The sequence below is a fragment of the Bufo gargarizans genome, chromosome 1 (genome assembly GCF_014858855.1).
Source record: "Bufo gargarizans isolate SCDJY-AF-19 chromosome 1, ASM1485885v1, whole genome shotgun sequence".
NCBI lineage: Eukaryota > Metazoa > Chordata > Amphibia > Anura > Bufonidae > Bufo > Bufo gargarizans.
Genome location: NC_058080.1, coordinates 344210526 through 344228460, shown reverse-complemented (window position 1 = coordinate 344228460; position 17935 = coordinate 344210526). Strand labels below are relative to the sequence as shown.

At 45.9% G+C, this 17935-nt stretch overlaps 1 protein-coding gene across 1 annotated transcript in view; it reads left to right on the top strand.

Moving 5' to 3' along the window:
* Positions 1-17935, top strand: part of CHAF1A (chromatin assembly factor 1 subunit A) — a 251216-nt gene that overhangs the window by 54894 nt on the left and 178387 nt on the right. The window contains exon 4 of the mRNA XM_044306655.1: positions 7499-7740. Coding sequence (XP_044162590.1) covers positions 7499-7740 — 242 coding nt within the window. The remainder of the gene's footprint in view (positions 1-7498; positions 7741-17935) is intronic.

The following is a 17935-nucleotide window of genomic DNA, read 5'->3' as shown; positions in this document are numbered from 1 at the left end:
GGTCTCTGCATTAACTGTTGCTTTAGGGAGTACCACACGTCCATGGAGTACTAAATCTATAATCCCCTTCCCCATTTTTTTAAATTCTATTTAGCCACTGACAATCGCCCAGAAAAAGTCTCTTATGACCTAACTCCTCAGATGAACATAGTCCAAAAAAATTAACTGTGTAAAAAAAAAAGTCTCTTGTGATCTTTCGTCACAAAAAGTGTAATGGCAAGCAATCAAAAAGTCATATGCACCCCAAAATGGTGCCAATAAAACAGTCCTCTACTTAAGACAATAAGCTAAAAACTTTAAAAAAATTACTATGGAGATACTGTATGTGTGTGTGTGTGTATATATATATGTATATATATGTGTATATATATATATATATATTTTTTTAAATTTATTTTAGTACAGTAAAAAGTAAGCATATTGGGTATTGTCGTCTGTACCAATCTGCTCTATAAAAATAACACATGACCTAACCCCTCAAATGAACAGTCTAACAAAAGGGTTAACAGTCTAACAAAACAATATATTTATTGCCCAGAGAGTCTGTGTAGTTTTCAGAAACACCATCTGTGGTCGTAAAAAAGCTGTATAGCCAAACAGCAGGGCGCAGAAGGAAAAGAGGAGCCATATGGTTTTTGGAACGCAGATTTTGCTGGACTGTTTTATTTTTATTTCATTTTACACCATGTCACATTTGAAGCCCCTCTGATGCACCCCCTATAGTAGAAACTCCATAAAAGTGACCCTATCTAAGAAACTACACCCCTCAAGGTATTCAAAACTGATTTTACAAACTTTTTTTTTAACCCTTTTGGTGTTCCACAAGTTATTGGCAAATGGAGATTACCTTTCAGAATTTAATTTTTTTTTTGTAACCTTGTCTCACAAAAAATTTAATAGAGCAACCAAAAATCATATATACCCTAAAAATAATCCTAACTAAACTTCCACCTTATCCCGTAGTTTCCAAAATGGGGTCACTTTTGTGGAGTTTCTACTCTAGCGGTGCATCAGGGGGGCTTCAAAATGGACGTGGTGTAAAAAATAAACAAGTCCAGCAGAATTTGCCTTCCAGAAACCATATGGTGTTCCTTTCCTTCTACGCCCTGCCGTGTGCCCGTACAGTAGTTTTACGACCACATATGGGGGCAATAAAAGTTGAGTTTTGTCTGTCTGTTAACCCTTTAGCTTTGTTACTGGAAAAAATTAAGTCAAATTGAAAAGTTGCCAAAAAATTGAAATTCTGAAATTTCATCTCCATATTCCAATAACTCTTGTTGAACACCTAAAGAGTTAACAACGTTTGTAAAATCAGTTTTGACTACCTTGAGGGGTGTAGTCTCCAAAATGGGGTCATATTTGGGTGGTTTCTATTATGTAAGCCTCACAAAGGGACTTCAGACCTGAACTGGTCCTTAAAAAGTGGGTATTGGAAAATTTAAAAAAAAATTAAAGATTTGCTTCTAAACTTCTAAGCCTTGTAACATCCCCTAAAAAACAAAATGGCATTACCAAAATGATCCAAACATGAAGTAGACATATGGGGAATGTAAATTAATAAATATTACTATGTATTATAGAAGTGGAGAAATAGCAACTTGGAAATTAGCAAATTTTTAAACATTCTGGTAAATTAGTCTTATTTTTTTATAAATTGACCGAGCAATAAACCGTGAAAGTAGTGTAGTGCAGAATTGTAAAAAGTGGTCTGGTCAGTAAGGGGGTTTAAGCTAGGGGGGCTGAGGTGGTTAAGGTACAGAGATAGAATAGTGAGCTAGCAATTCATCGTAAGTTCTAGTAGACAGACATAACACAGTAATGGTACAACATAGAGCCATACGTCTCCAGAATTAATTGCATAGGGCTATTAAAACAGGCATGTCATGTCTTTGTGTGGTGGTAACAAAATGGAGTCACATTTTGGGAGTTTTCCGTAGGCCAACAAAGTCTCTGCAAATGCCATAAAGTGCACCAAAACCCATTCCAGTAAAGCATCCTTTCAAAAGCCAAATGATGCACCTTCACTTCTGAGACATGCTGTGTGCCCATACAACAGTTTAAAACCACCTTTTTGGAGTTTTGCTGTTTTCAGTAGGAAATGCTTAATTGTGGGGTAATTGTTTCCTGGTACCCCTTAAAGGGGTTGTCTTGGTTCAGAGCTGAACCTGGACATACCTCCATTTTCACCCCGGCAGCCCCCCTGACTTGAGCATTGGAGCAGTTAGTGCTACGATGCTCTCCTTTGCCCTGCGCTAAATTGCGCAGGAAAAAGTAACGTTTTGGATATTCGTGACTTACCGGGGCTCTCCATGGGGCTGCCAAGAAGTGCCAGTGACGTCACTGGCACTGATAGGTGGGATTTTGCACTGCCCTAAAAGCCCGCCCATCAGAGCCGGTGATGTCACCAAACACACTGCTGGGCGTAAGTTTCCACCCGGCAGTGTGTTTTGATAAACAAGAGCCCGTGCCCTGCACGATTTAGCGCATGGCGAGGGAGCCATGTATTTTTTACTTTTTATTTAACTATTAGCTTTCTTAGGGGCTTGTCCTACTCACCCTAATAGAGCTCTAAGACTTCACACTCTCCCTGCCCTGTACATAGTACACACAGCAGCAGGGAGCAGACTATGGTGGCCAGTAGGGATCGACCGATTATCGGTTTTGCCAATATTATCGGCCGATTATTCAGTATTTTGACCGTTATCTGCATCTATTTTGCCGTTATTCTGATAACGTATTGGGAACACGGATCGCGCTGCTGACAGCGCTCTCCGTGTTCCCTCAGCAGCACAGGGGAGAAGGAAGCAGTGTCTCGTTTCCCTCCCCCTGTACTGCTGCTGCCGCCAATGAGGAAGGAGGACAAGAGAAGGGGGATGGGCTGTGGCCACTGCGCCACCAATGAAGAGAAAGCTCTCATTAATTCATATACAGGAGGCGTGAGCTGGCTGCCGAATCACATTGGGGGCTCCCGACCTCAATGAGCAATAGCTGCGATCTGTGGTAGTTAACCCCTCAGGTGCAGCGGATCGCAGCTACCGCTCATAGAGGTCGGGGGCTGGCTATGTGATTCTCCAGCCTGCTCCCGCCTCCTGTATATGAATTCATGAGAGATTTCTCTTCATTGGTGGCGCAGTGCACCCCAAGTCGTTCCCCCCCCCAGTATTAATCATTGGTGGCAGTGGCCACAGGATCCCCTGCTCCTCTGATCAGAGCCCCAGCAGTGTAATCCTGGGGCTCCGATCGGTTACCATGGCAGCCAGAAGCCCTGGCTGCCATTGTAAGCTCCATGCTGCTGTGTGCACAAAGCACAGAGCAGCAGGGACAGTGTGAGCTCCTATTCACCCTGATCTCTAAGGGGGAATATGACAAGTGTTCTAGTCCCTAAAGGGGCTAAAAGTTAGTTAAAAAAAATAATTAAGCATAAATGAAAAAGAGAGATTTACAAAAAACAACGTTAACGTTAACAAACATTAATTTTCAGCAGATTTGCGTAGGATTTATTTTTTTCAAAAATGAAAATTCCTAGAATACTGATATAAATTATCAGCTATCGGCCTGAAAGTTCACAAATTATAGCTATCGGTAACTGCCCTAAAAAATCAATATCGGTTGATCCCTAGCAGCCAGGGCTGCTATTCTAACCGATCGGAGCCCCGCAATTACACTGCTGGGGCTCCGATCAGAAGTTACCACTCTGGGGCCACTGCCACCAATTATTTAATCGTGTGGAAGGGGGGGCCTGCAATTAATGTAATACTTCGAACAGGGGGAGTAGAAGGGAGGGGCTGTGGCCACTGCACCACCAATGAATATAGTTAAAGAGGACCTTTCATTACGATAAAAAATCTAAACTAAGCATACAGACATGGAGAGCAGCGCCCAGGGATCTCCCTGCACTTACTATTATCCCTGGGCTCTGCTCCGTTCTCCCCGTATAGGCTCCGGTATCTTCAGATTTTCTGCTCAACTGGGAGGAGCCTGCTCTTGTTCTCCTAGTCCAGTGATGGTGAACCTTTTAGAGACAGAGTGCCAAACTTCAACCAAAAACCCACTTATTTATCGCAAAGTGCCAACATGGCAATTTACCCGGAATGCTGCTTGTACTGTACATAGTGCGCCCTGCGCTGATGAATGACGGGTAAGGTCTAAGGCATATTGGTATGCCTTAGACTTTTTCCAGGGTGCGGGTGCTCACAGACAGGGCTCTGAGTGCCGCCTCTGGCACCAGTGCCATAGGTTCGCCACCACTGTCCTAGTCTGTTCTCATTGGTGGTCAGCGGCAGCCGCACACAGTGGGGAGGGAGGGACTCTCATCCACTGTGCCGACTCAGGAGAACATGGTGAGTGCCGAGAGCGGCGCATGTCATGTTCTACTGCGATATGACGATATAAACGAAATCTCTATCGTTGGCAAGATTTATATTGTTTATATCGCATATAGTCTATATCAGTGTTTCCCAACCAGTGTGCCTCCAGCTGTTACAAAACTACAACTCCCAGCATGCCTGCACAGCCAAATGCTGTCTGGGCATGCTGGGAGTTGTAGTTTTACAACAGCTGGAGGCACACTGGTCTATATCGCCCACCCCTACTGTGAACCACGTCCAGAGGTAGTTGATTCCACAGATTCAGTTTTTACAGTAAATAACTTTTTCCTCTCCAGTCGAAGGCAGTGCCCCTTGTCTTTTGAAGGAATTTTACATGGAACCAGGGTGGATAAAAATCAATGATTTAAAAAAAAAAATTGCAGCAGCCAAATATATATCTTTCATATGACCTTTTTAGAAGGCCTGAAGAAAGTTTCTAATGCACCCAGGATGGCTTTGGTGTCATTCTTTTGCTCCTCTGTAAGGTTTAGATTATGCTTGTAAACATGGAGGCATTCACTGCCCATCACCCTCCTTAGAGTGGCTGCCTGCACTGCTGCAGGCTTCTCCTTTATCCCTGTGGCGAGGCAGTAGTCATCAAACTCAGTTTTGAAGGTGTCCCAGTTATCACAAACATTGCCGCTTACCCTCATTGGCTCAGGCAGCGGAATGCTGTTAGCCGTCATGATGCTGCTATTGCTTGCGTCAAATGCTCAAATCCACAGACTGGAGACACGATCACGCTGTAAGGCTGGCAGGCTCTCAGCGGCAAATGTGCAGAAGCAGCGCAGATCCAGATACTTCTGACACCATGTTTCATGTGATGTAAATAAACACAGCACGTGGGATTACTGCACAGGAGCCATGTTGGTAACATATAACATAAAGACGGGAGCAACTGCCACAAACGGGAAAACAGTAAACAGGAAGTGGTGCATCAACATAACATCCATAACAATTTCTTTGTTCCAATACAAACGTATTGTTTTTTATTTATTTTTTATTTTTTAAAGGCTGGGCTGGACCAGCGGGCGTCTGGACTGACTGGGGCAAATCAGGCACAAAGAGTGGCAAATTGGCACTGAAGGGGTTAATTAGGGGTTAATTATGGATGAGGCACAGAACTGATGACAGGCTGATGAGGCACAGAACTGATGACAGGCTGATGAGGCACAGAACTGATGACAGGCTGATGAGGCACAGAACTGATGACAGGCTGATGAGGCACAGAACTGATGACAGGCTGATGAGGCACAGAACTGATGACAGGCTGATGAGGCACAGAACTGATGACAGGCTGATGAGGCACAGAACTGATGACAGGCTGATGAGGCACAGAACTGATGACAGGCTGATGAGGCACAGAACTGATGACAGGCTGATGAGGCACAGAACTGATGACAGGCTGATGAGGCACAGAACTGATGACAGGCTGATGAGGCACAGAACTGATGACAGGCTGATGAGGCACAGAACTGATGACAGGCTGATGAGGCACAGAACTGATGACAGGCTGATGAGGCACAGAACTGATGACAGGCTGATGAGGCACAGAACTGATGACAGGCTGATGAGGCACAGAACTGATGACAGGCTGATGAGGCACAGAACTGATGACAGGCTGATGAGGCACAGAACTGATGACAGGCTGATGAGGCACAGAACTGATGACAGGCTGATGAGGCACAGAACTGATGACAGGCTGATGAGGCACAGAACTGATGACAGGCTGATGAGGCACAGAACTGATGACAGGCTGATGAGGCACAGAACTGATGACAGGCTGATGAGGCACAGAACTGATGACAGGCTGATGAGGCACAGAACTGATGACAGGCTGATGAGGCACAGAACTGATGACAGGCTGATGAGGCACAGAACTGATGACAGGCTGATGAGGCACAGAACTGATGACAGGCTGATGAGGCACAGAACTGATGACAGGCTGATGAGGCACAGAACTGATGACAGGCTGATGAGGCACAGAACTGATGACAGGCTGATGAGGCACAGAACTGATGACAGGCTGATGAGGCACAGAACTGATGACAGGCTGATGAGGCACAGAACTGATGACAGGCTGATGAGGCACAGAACTGATGACAGGCTGATGAGGCACAGAACTGATGACAGGCTGATGAGGCACAGAACTGATGACAGGCTGATGAGGCACAGAACTGATGACAGGCTGATGAGGCACAGAACTGATGACAGGCTGATGAGGCACAGAACTGATGACAGGCTGATGAGGCACAGAACTGATGACAGGCTGATGAGGCACAGAACTGATGACAGGCTGATGAGGCACAGAACTGATGACAGGCTGATGAGGCACAGAACTGATGACAGGCTGATGAGGCACAGAACTGATGACAGGCTGATGGGCACAGAACTGATGACAGGCTGATGGGGCACAGAACTGATGACAGGCTGATGGGGCACAGAACTGATGACAGGCTGATGGGGCACAGAACTGATGACAGGCTGATTGGGGCACAGAACTGATGACAGGCTGATTGGGGCACAGAACTGATTTGTGTCGCTGATTGGGGCACAGAACTGATTTGTGTCGCTGATTGGGGCACAGAACTGATTTGTGTCGCTGATTGGGGCACAGAAGCAGCTTTTTGGTGCACACAATGGGTTCATTCTCTCTGGTAAGTAATACTATACTGAAGCGTTTCACACTATCTCCTTCTCTGATTGCTTCTCTGGCAGGAATTGGGATGATTAGATAAGAAACACATAGTTCCTCCCTAACCCCTTCCCCACCTCCTATCCTGGTCTCTGCAGTAATGGACCAATCACAGGCAGGTCAGCACTCTGATTCTGTTCCCGCCGGCATCACTGGTTGCCTAGCAACCCCAACCGGCTTCACTGAACTGTCAGCGCATCGCTCCATGCGCTGACAGTGAAACCCGATCACGTACATGCACGTGGGGATGCGGTAAGGAACCATTTTCCCCCACGTACATGTACGTGATATTGCAGGAAGGTGTTAAGGCCCTGAAAATAAAATGCCAACATAAAGTAGACATGGTGAATGTTTATAACTATTTTGTGAGGTATCACTATCTGTCTTAAAAGCAGAGAAATTCTATTTTAGAAAATATTTTATTTGATTTCTTTAGAGCAAAGAACAGCAAGAAAGGAAACGAAAGCTGCAAGCTGAAAAAGAACAACAAATCAGAGTTAAAGAGGAGGTAAAGCTTGCTAAGGAGAAAGCTAAGGAGGAAGCCAAGAAAAAGAAGGAAGAAGAGAAGGAGTTGAAAGCAAAAGAGCGTAAAGAGAAAAAAGAAAAGGAGAACCAGGAAAAAGCTGAAAAACTTCGCCTAAAAGAGGAAAAGAAAAAGGAGAAGCTTGAGGTTATGGAGTGAGTAGATATTGTGGTCAGTAATGCTTGGCATAGACAGTGTTGCTGCATTTTTTTCCTGAATTGTATTCAGAACACGGACTCCTATATATGTGCATGTTCTGTACACGATAAGTTATAAAGAGATGCAGAGAAGTCAGAAGCAGTAGGTGAATAGCACGTAGTTCATCATGTGGTGGCATGGCGTTCGCATTATTTGGACAAGACTCTTTTGGTACCTAAAAAGTAGATAAATGGTAATATAACTTGCTATAGTCTTCCAGCTTGTAACCGTGACTTGACAGATCTTTTACTCACTATAAGGGCTCATTCACATGACCGTCGGTGTCCCGTTCCCGTATTGTGGACCGCATTTGCGGATCTGCAATACACTGGCACTGTTCTGTTGTCATTCTGCATCAGATGCGGAACCATTCATCTCAATGGGTCCGCAAATACGGAGATGCAGAACACTACGGAGTGCTTTCTGGGCTCCCGTTCTGTGCTTTTGCACCGCAAAAACATAGAACATGCTCTATCTTTTTGCGAAACTGAGGGATCGCAGACCCATTCAAGTGAATTGATCTGCGATCCCCATGCGCCTGCCCGACGGAAGGTGCCTGTGCATTGCAGACCGCAATATACGGTCAACAGCATAGGCTTCACACGTTCGTGTGGACGAGCCCTAACCGTTATATTCTTGGTCCTTTTCAAACTGCTATATTTTCGGCCTGTTACCTTTTTTGTTAATATACAGCTCTTTAGCATGGGGATGAATCATGAGGAATATGTTTGTCCCCATACAGTTTTCCTTTGTTGGCTGCACATTGTCTGTTCTCATAGGGCAGTGTGCTGCAGTTTAGACCAACAAGCATTTTTTTTTCACTTGTGTGATTGAGGAACACAGAAGATGATGGGTATATCTGCCGCTCTTGGGAGGCGACACTAGACTGGTCAACTCCTCCTCCTGTAGACACCGAGCTGAGTTTAGACACTGAACTCTGTTTTAGCTTGTCCATAGGAGGCAGACCTCCATGATTTTGTTAAAGGCTGGAAGACCAGTGAGGTTCTAATAGCTCTGTGGTGTTCCGTGGTTTGCTTCAAATCTCTTAACGGGCTGAGGTCAGATCTGTTGAGAGTGGCTCTCCACCTTTGTGATGTGGCCTGTGCCTGGAAATCTGCAGGTGCTGTAGCCCCGAGGAAGCTCTTTCCTCCGGCGGCCTAGGGGGTTTAATGTGAAGAGGATATATTAACCAGAGCAACACTATGATACTCTACCTCCAGTTCCTGGGTGATGACATCAGATGTGGGGAGGTGGGACCTCCGTCGTGATGTTACTTCTGGTGCTGTAGGTCCTTGCCGATACACTGAGACAATAAAAACGTGGGATCTGCATAATGGTGTGCAGGAAATCACCTTCAGAAGCAAAAACTGTACAGTGTACATGTATCTAGGGATGAGCGAACTTGTGTTTTACAAATTTGAGTTCTGCGTTTAGGTTTTATTACTATTCCGATACCACGGTGCATAATGGTATTCTATGACCGTACGCAGAAACCAGATTGATCAGTTATGCGGCCCATAGACTTCTGATGACTGAATGCAAACCGGAATGCTTCTTAAAGGCATTCAGTTGTGCATACCATCATAGAATTCCGTTAGGTCCCCGTGCTCATGCCAGCACATATCAAGGCTCTATTGAAGTTCGCCAATAACCATTTGGATGATCCAGAAGAGGCACAGGAGAAGGTCATGTGGTCAGATGAGACAAAGATAAAACTTTTTGGTATCCTCTCCACTAGCCAAGGAAGAATGATGAGTACAACCCCAAAATCACAGTTCCAACCGTGAAGCATGGGGGTTTTTTTCTGCAAAGGGGACACTACGATTGCACCGTATTGAAGGGAGCATGGATGGGGTCTGTATCGTGAGGTTAACAACCTCCTTCCCTCAGTAAGAGCATTGAAGATGGGTTGTGGCTAGGGTTGGGCGATATAAAAAATATTCAGATAACGATAATAAGAAATTTATCGCGATAACTATATAAATCGCGATAACACCCATGTAAAAGAAAAAACACAAGAAGTTATACTATATGGGGGTCAGTAATTCTTTCTTGTTGGTCATGTCATGGGGAGGGAGGGACTCATGATGGCTTGTTCCCTGGCTGCCCGCTGGTTGTTATTTCAATGTGTATTGCGGAGCATGCAGCTATTTGCAGGCATGAAGGATTGAGTATAGGGCTGCAGTAAACGAATATTTTTGTAATCGAGTATTCTATCGATTTATATTTCTCGATTCATCGAGTAATCTAATAAGAAAAAGCTACTTAAAATAACGTACGTAATTAGGTATGTATAAAGTTATTGGTTTGAAGGGGTTAATAACTTTATACATGCCTAATGCCAAGGTGCTTCCATTAACCCCTCCAAACCAATAACTTTATACATGCCCATTGGGTTTGGAGGGGTTAATGGAAGCACCTTGGCATTAGGCATGTATAAAGTTATTGGTTTGAAGAGGTTAATGAAAGCACCTTGGAGGTGCCATCATTAACCCCTCTCTAAACCAATAACTTTATACATGCCAAGGTGGTGCTTGCAGCCTCCATTAACCACTCTCTCTCTCCCTCTGCCTCCCCCCAGCCTCTGATCTGCTTGCCCCCAGCCTCTGATCTGCTTGCCCCCAGCCTCTGATCTGCCTCCCCCCCCAGCCTCTGATCTGCCTCCCCCCCCAGCCTCTGATCTGGCTCCCCCCCCAGCCTCTGATCTGGCTCCCCCCCCAGCCTCTGATCTGGCTCCCCCCCCAGCCTCTGATCTGGCTCCCCCCCCAGCCTCTGATCTGCCTCCCCCCCAGCCTCTGATCTGCCTCCCCCCCAGCCTCTGATCTGCCTCCCCCCCAGCCTCTGATCTGCCTCCCCCCCAGCCTCTGATCTGCCTCCCCCCCAGCCTCTGATCTGCCTCCCCCCCAGCCTCTGATCTGCCTCCCCCCCAGCCTCTGATCTGCCTCCCCCCCAGCCTCTGATCTGCCTCCCCCCCAGCCTCTGATCTGCCTCCCCCCCAGCCTCTGATCTGCCTCCCCCCCAGCCTCTGATCTGCCTCCCCCCCCAGCCTCTGATCTGCCTCCCCCCCTCCCCCAGCCTCTGATCTGCCTCCCCCCTCCCCCAGCCTCTGATCTGCCTCCCCCCTCCCCCAGCCTCTGATCTGCCTCCCCCTCCCCCAGCCTCTGATCTGCCTCCCCCCCTCCCCCCAGCCTCTGATCTGCCTCCCCCCCTCCCCCCAGCCTCTGATCTGCCTCCCCCCCTCCCCCCAGCCTCTGATCTGCCTCCCCCCCTCCCCCCCAGCCTCTGATCTGCCTCCCCCCCTCCCCCCAGCCTCTGATCTGCCTCCCCCCCTCCCCCCAGCCTCTGATCTGCCTCCCCCCCTCCCCCCAGCCTCTGATCTGCCTCCCCCCCTCCCCCCAGCCTCTGATCTGCCTCCCCCCCTCCCCCCAGCCTCTGATCTGCCTCCCCCCCTCCCCCCAGCCTCTGATCTGCCTCCCCCCCTCCCCCCAGCCTCTGATCTGCCTCCCCCCCTCCCCCCAGCCTCTGATCTGCCTCCCCCCCTCCCCCCCCAGTATTAATCATTGGTGGCAGTGGCCACAGGGTCCCCCTCCTCCCCCCCATCATTGGTGGCAGTGTCAGTTCCGATCGGAGCCCCAGCAGTGTAATGCTGGGGCTCCGATCGGTTACCATGGCAGCCAGGAGTCACGCTACTGAAGCCCTGGCTGCCATGGTATGTTAGTGAGCAGAGAGCAGCGCATTATACTCCCGTGCGCTGTGGCCGCCGGTCGCTCCTTCTTCTGTCTGTGCGGCGGATTGCTAATGCTTACAGCATTAGCAATGCGCCGCACAGACCTATGAGAAGGAGCGACCGCCGGCCACAGCGCACGTGAGTATAATGCGCTGCTCTCTGCTCACTAACATACCATGGCAGCCAGGGCTTCAGTAGCGTCCTGGCTGCCATGGTAACCAATCGGAGCCCCAGCATTACACTGCTGGGGCTCCGATCGGAACTGACACTGCCACCAATGATGGGGGGGGGAGGGGGACCCTGTGGGATATGGCCGGCACAGTCATTGGTAGCGCAGTGGCCACAGTCCCTCCCCTCCTCCTCCTACTCTGTCCTCATTGGTCTTCAGCGGCAGCCGTGCACAGTGGGGAGGGAGAGACTCCCTCCTCCTCCTCAGCTGTGCCGGCCGGTTCAGTCCTGCCTCTCTGGCCTCCGGAGGACACGGAAGCGGTGAGTGAGACGCTTAATTTCACTCCCGCTCCGTGATCACGTGATCTAAACGATTCCTCGATGCAGGGAAACTGCATCGATGAATTTTTTGACTCGATTTAATCGAGTTATTCGAATAATCGTTTCAGCCCTAATTGAGTAGGCCAAGGTCGGACAGAAGACATATAATTCGGGTAATCTGATGGGCAGAGACATTACACTTTTAATAGCTACCCGTCCGGCAGCTGTGATTTATAGTCTCCGCAGGCAAAGTGAATTCTGTGGGGGTCGGACGGAGTGGGACTAAGTTCTGACTGACTTTCCTGTCACTTGCACCTGTACTGCACTGGGCGTCATCTGATTAAGACGTTGGATGTCAGCGGGCGGAGACTACACCATGGGAGCAAGCGAGGAGGAGCCTGGTCGGCCGCTGCGGGAAGCAGTTGGTATGTAATGATGCAGGGGCGGGTGGCCGCGGACGCTTTTTTTGAAGCGGTCAGCGTACATGACTGCTTTGATGACAGAAAATACTGCGGTAATTAGGAAATAGCGATATCGTCATATTGCTGTTTTTTAATACCGCTGTATTTTGTGAACACTGGTATATCGCCCAACCCTAGTTGTGGCTGGGTCTTCCAGCATGACAATGACCTGAATCACACAGCCAGGGAAACGTAGGAGTGGCTCCGTAAGAAGCATTTCAAAGTCCTGGATTTGCCTAGCCAGTCACCAGACCTGAACCCAATCGAAAATCTTTGGAGGGAGCTGAAATTCGATGCAGCCCAGCGACAGCCCCAAAACCTGAAATATCTGGAGATTCTGTCTCACAGTTGAAATGTACAAACGATAAAAAAACATTACAGACCTCTCCCTTCTTTGTAGGTGGGGAAACTTGCAAAATCGCCAGTGTATCAAATACTTATTTTCACCACTGTATATGCAAGATTGTGAGCGCCTTTGGGGACAGCCTGATGCAATAGTCTGTAAAGTGCTGTGGAATATGTCAGGACAATATAAGTGAGTATAATAATATGCTTATGAGAAGTTCAAGCACCAGGAGGAAGGGCTAAATCCTTTGAGCACTGCTTTGTAATACCACCTGTCCTCCCACTAAGGCTGCAGCTATCAACTATTTTTATAGATTATTTCGATTAATGTAATGATTAATCGAGTACTCTAATTGCAAAAAACTATGAAAACTCATCAGTTGTCGTCCCCCCCCAAAAAAAAAGCGCCATCAGCTGCCCCCCTAGTGTCTCCAGCTGCGGTACCCCCAGTGCCTCCATTTACCCTTCCTGTAGGGGCGCTCCTCCATCGTCCTTACGTCACACAGCGTCGGGTCATAGTGCGCGCTCACACGTGCACTATGACCTGAACATGTCAGGACGCAGGGCGGGGCGGGTGACCACGGAGTGTTGATTTATAGCAAGCACTTCACTACCGATCCGTGGTCACCTGACATAAACGAATCCTCGATGCAAGAATTGGTATCGAGGATTTTTTTTTTTTTTTTTTTTTTTTTTTTTTTTTTTTTTTTTAGAATTACTCAATTCAATCGAGTAATCGTTTCAGCCCTACTGCACCACACACACACACACACACACACACACACACACACACACACACACACACACACACACACACACACACACACACACACACACACACACACACTCCTACCTCCACTTGATTGACAGGACTAGACATCAGCATGCTGAGGGCAGAGTTGTGTCCTATAAACCTACAATGTTAATTACCAAATTACAACAAAAAATGCCCAAAGTAATCAAAAAATATAATTCATTTTATTATAGTAAACTTACCATAATATACAAATAAAAATTACTTGGAAGAGAACCAGCAGAAAAGGCAAATGCCGCAATCCACTGGCCTATACTGCTGTCACCCAACCCACCAAAAGTATATATTAATTCTGTCCCTAAAAAGCAACACTAAAAATGCTTCTGTAACTCAATATGGAACATTTGATCATCACCTAAATATAGCTAGAGCTGCGTCCCATCTGATAAAGTATAATCTCCAAAAAGAATTATAGAGATGATAAAATACACTAGACAGAAGTTGAGCAGAGGCTAAATCTGGAGACAAGAGGGAAGATTAGTCCCTCAAAAAGTTGCAATACAAAACCCTATGATCGGGGGTAAACTGAGCCCAGCAGAAAATCAAAATCAATATATATATACCACAAGACATGATTATAAGGGGGGGGGGGGGGTGCGTTTCGCCTCAGCTTTGTTGGGAGGTAAGTGACATGTAGCCATAAGCCCCTATTTATATCTCCCATGAGTCCCAGGTGCATATGACGTACGTGAAAGTCACAACAGCTGATGCCTAACACTGAGCGCTTCATACCTGGTGATGCATGCCGAGCCAGCAATGGAGACGCTGCACTAGTCAGGAGGAGGGGTGGAACGCACACCAGCCGTTCCAGCCTGCCTCCTTAGGAAACATAACGGGGTCACCACGTGACCTGGTGCACAGCGCACCACGGCAGAGCGCTACATCAGCTGATCTGGTAACCAGGATACCAGAGTAAAGGGAGTATGCCCAGCACAGCCGTCCCAACAATAGGGAGTCTGGCACATAAGAAATATAAACCATCCAGAAATTAGAATACATATATAAATTAAATATAGATATCGACAGAGGTATAGACTTAGTTTTTTTTTTTAGACGATCACTGCATAACATGGGATAAATTGGTAAATCTAATAACCATACATAAAAAAATTTTTACCTCAATAAAATTATTGTACCGTAATATATTACATAAATTACATGATTAAACCATAATCTAAACAATAAATTATCCGCTAAAAAACAATCCATATATACAAATGAAAAATACATGATCAAGAATATATAGTGTATACCATAGATTAGACCATAGTGTAACAAGAAAGATGGATTATCCTATGGCCAGCCAAATAACTGGTCAGTAGTAAAGACAATCCATGTAAAGTGCAAAATTCATGATGATAAAAGGAAGATCAAACCGAGATAATAAATATATAAGTGAAAATTCATAATAACACTATCAAGAATGCTGACAATTCAAGTGATACTTTTGACACTATTGCTCTGAGTTATCAATTGCGTGATAGAAAGTTGTTACTTTCTATCACGCAATTGATAACTCAGAGCAATAGTGTCAAAAGTATCACTTGAATTGTCAGCATTCTTGATAGTGTTATTATGAATAACCATCAGTGCAATAACCATCATAAACTATAAAATATGCGGCCATCAAAGAATACTGGCGTCAGCTTAAAGTGACCGTTTAATGCCCATCGAAGCCCGTGTCCTAGCCTGCATATGTCATACTCCTATGTACTATAGCAGGCATCCTTAAACTGCAGCCCACCAGCTGTTGCTAAACTACAACTCCAAGCATGCTCGACAGCATTGTGGGAGTTGAAGTTTTACAACAGCTGGAGGTCCGCAGTTTGAGGATGCCTGTACTATAGTTTCACTTCACTGAGGTCTGCTCAGAAAGCTCATAAGCACTATGATTAGACAACAGTAATGCGTTAACTTGTATGCATAGGCGGAAAAAACATACTTCTCTGCGGTAATGCGATAGCTTAGTGGTAAGTGTGTGGTTTTTCATATATAGAAATCCCAGGTTTGAATCCTGCCAGAGACCTCCAGGTTTTTTTTTTCCTAAATTTAACCCATAAGTCTATATCCTTAACGTATTGAGAATGTTTTTAGGCTTAAAAAGCTAATATTGCTGGTTTCTTTATAATCCTATTTTGTGCCTGTGAATTAGTTTTCAGGTTTCTAAGGCCAAAACCCCCCCCACTATTCTCAATATAGTAAGGATGATTATTATTTTTTATTACTATCATCTTTTATCTATTATTATTATCATTATCTATTTATTATCATCATCATCTTTTATGGGTTAAATGAGTGAGAAAAAATGTGTACATAGCCTTTAAACCAGTAGATGGGCTTAGACCTAAAATAAAAACTTAAGGAGATTTATCATTCCCTAAAAGGAGTAAAAAAAATTGTAGGTGACATTTTAACTACGTTAAAAAATAAAAATTGTCACATCCTCTTTTTTCGCCATCCTTGCCACCTTTCTAAAAGGCTGTGTGGCAAGAGGCAGCGACAAATTTATCTTCATTTACGCTGGAAAACTGGCATAAATTAAGACTGAAATCTACAACTGCTCTGAGCTGTCGTATATTTCTCGTTAGGCGCACAACCTGCAGGAGGATGCTCCTAATTTATGATGAGGAGTGTGCATCTTCCGGTAGGGTTGTTTCGATACCAAAATTTTGATTCGGTTTCAATACCTTAAAGTATTGAGGGGGCGTGGCTAGGCTGCTGAGAGAAATGGTCGCATGAGAGAGGCGCTCCGGCACTGAAGCGACTGCTACCGTAGCAAACCCACTCTCAGCATTAGTCTTCAATGCCCAATACCCTCCCTGACATTATGGGGAATTTGTAGAGCCAGCTACCTAGACTCCAAAGGCAGTAGTCTGGATGAGTACTTTGACAAGGGACCCGCTAAAGATGGTGCCGAGCTCTGCAGAGCATTGTCCCGCCAGCACCTCCCTGCAGCTTGTCTCCCTCAAAGCATTGGGATCGCTGTCTCCTCAAGTGACCTCCGGTGCACATATCCCATTGGATATCACACCTCCCTCCTTACCTGTGACGCCGGAGGATGTCAGAGCTCCCACAGGCGCCGCTCACAAGATCAAAAATGGCGCCCGGACAGATGGAACCTCCATCACTCATCCAGCAACGGCTGAGAATGGGGAGAGAGAAGAGGGGATAAAACTCAGGTCAGTGTAAGCAGCAACACTGTTATACCTGCCTCCTTCCAGGATTACCCCACCTCAGATAAACCCCTGTTGGAGGACACATTAAAGAATATCCTCTTGGCACTGAATTCCTCCCTGCACGCAGACATAGCAGATTTGATTAATCCTCTCACTGCCAGAGTGCAAGGAGCAGAAGACCGAATACTCCATGTTGAAAATAAACTGGAGGACTGATTGCCATACTCTGGTACGTGGTTGGTATTGATATGAGGACTCCAGCTGTTGTGTTGCTATTCCTCTACCTAGCGCTGAGCAGAAGGGAGCGTTATGGAATACATCTCTTGGGAACTGACATAGCATCTCCTAGTATGGTGCCGACCCTCCTCTGCATACCACACTATACCTACTATTCTCATCCTCACGCCCTATACCAAAAGAGGTCGATTACTCAACCAATCTAATCTTTCCTCTTTCTCTTCTTTCTTTTTCTTTTGGTGTGTGTTTGTGTTTTGGTTTTAATTAGTTCAGCTAGTTTTCTGTGATCTTCGTATTACATTGCGTTTCAGGTATTACATTATGTGTACAGCAGCCTTCTCTCCACCATTATGGGGCTTAAAATTCTGTCTTTAAATACCAAGGGGCTCAATTGCCCTCAAAAACGGTCCTATATCTGGAAAGAAGCATCTGCATCCAATGCTGATATTTTATATATTCAGGAAAACTCACTTATTGCAAGGAGATGCGGTGAGAACACGTCACCACCTTTTTCCTAACGTTATGCATTCCCATTTCAGTAAGAAGTCCAGGGGGTATTGATAGCCATTAAGAACTAAGTTGCCTTCACTTCGATCTTTACCAGAGCTGACCCTGGAGGTCGCTACTTCATATTGGTATGTTCCATTAACACTATTACATACACGCTGGTTAACATTTATACGCCTAATTCACGCCAGTTGCCTTTTCCTTCAAAGAGTAATGCGCCAGGTTATCAAAATAAATTATTTTTCTTTCTTTCTTTTTTTTTTCCTTTCTTTCTTTCTCGAAACATTGGCAGCAGCTATAAAATTCCTCTTCAAATTTTTAATTGGTTTTCCACTATGAAGCGGGGATTAAAATGTTACTACAATGGTACTTTACTCCCGAGAGATTAAACAAAAT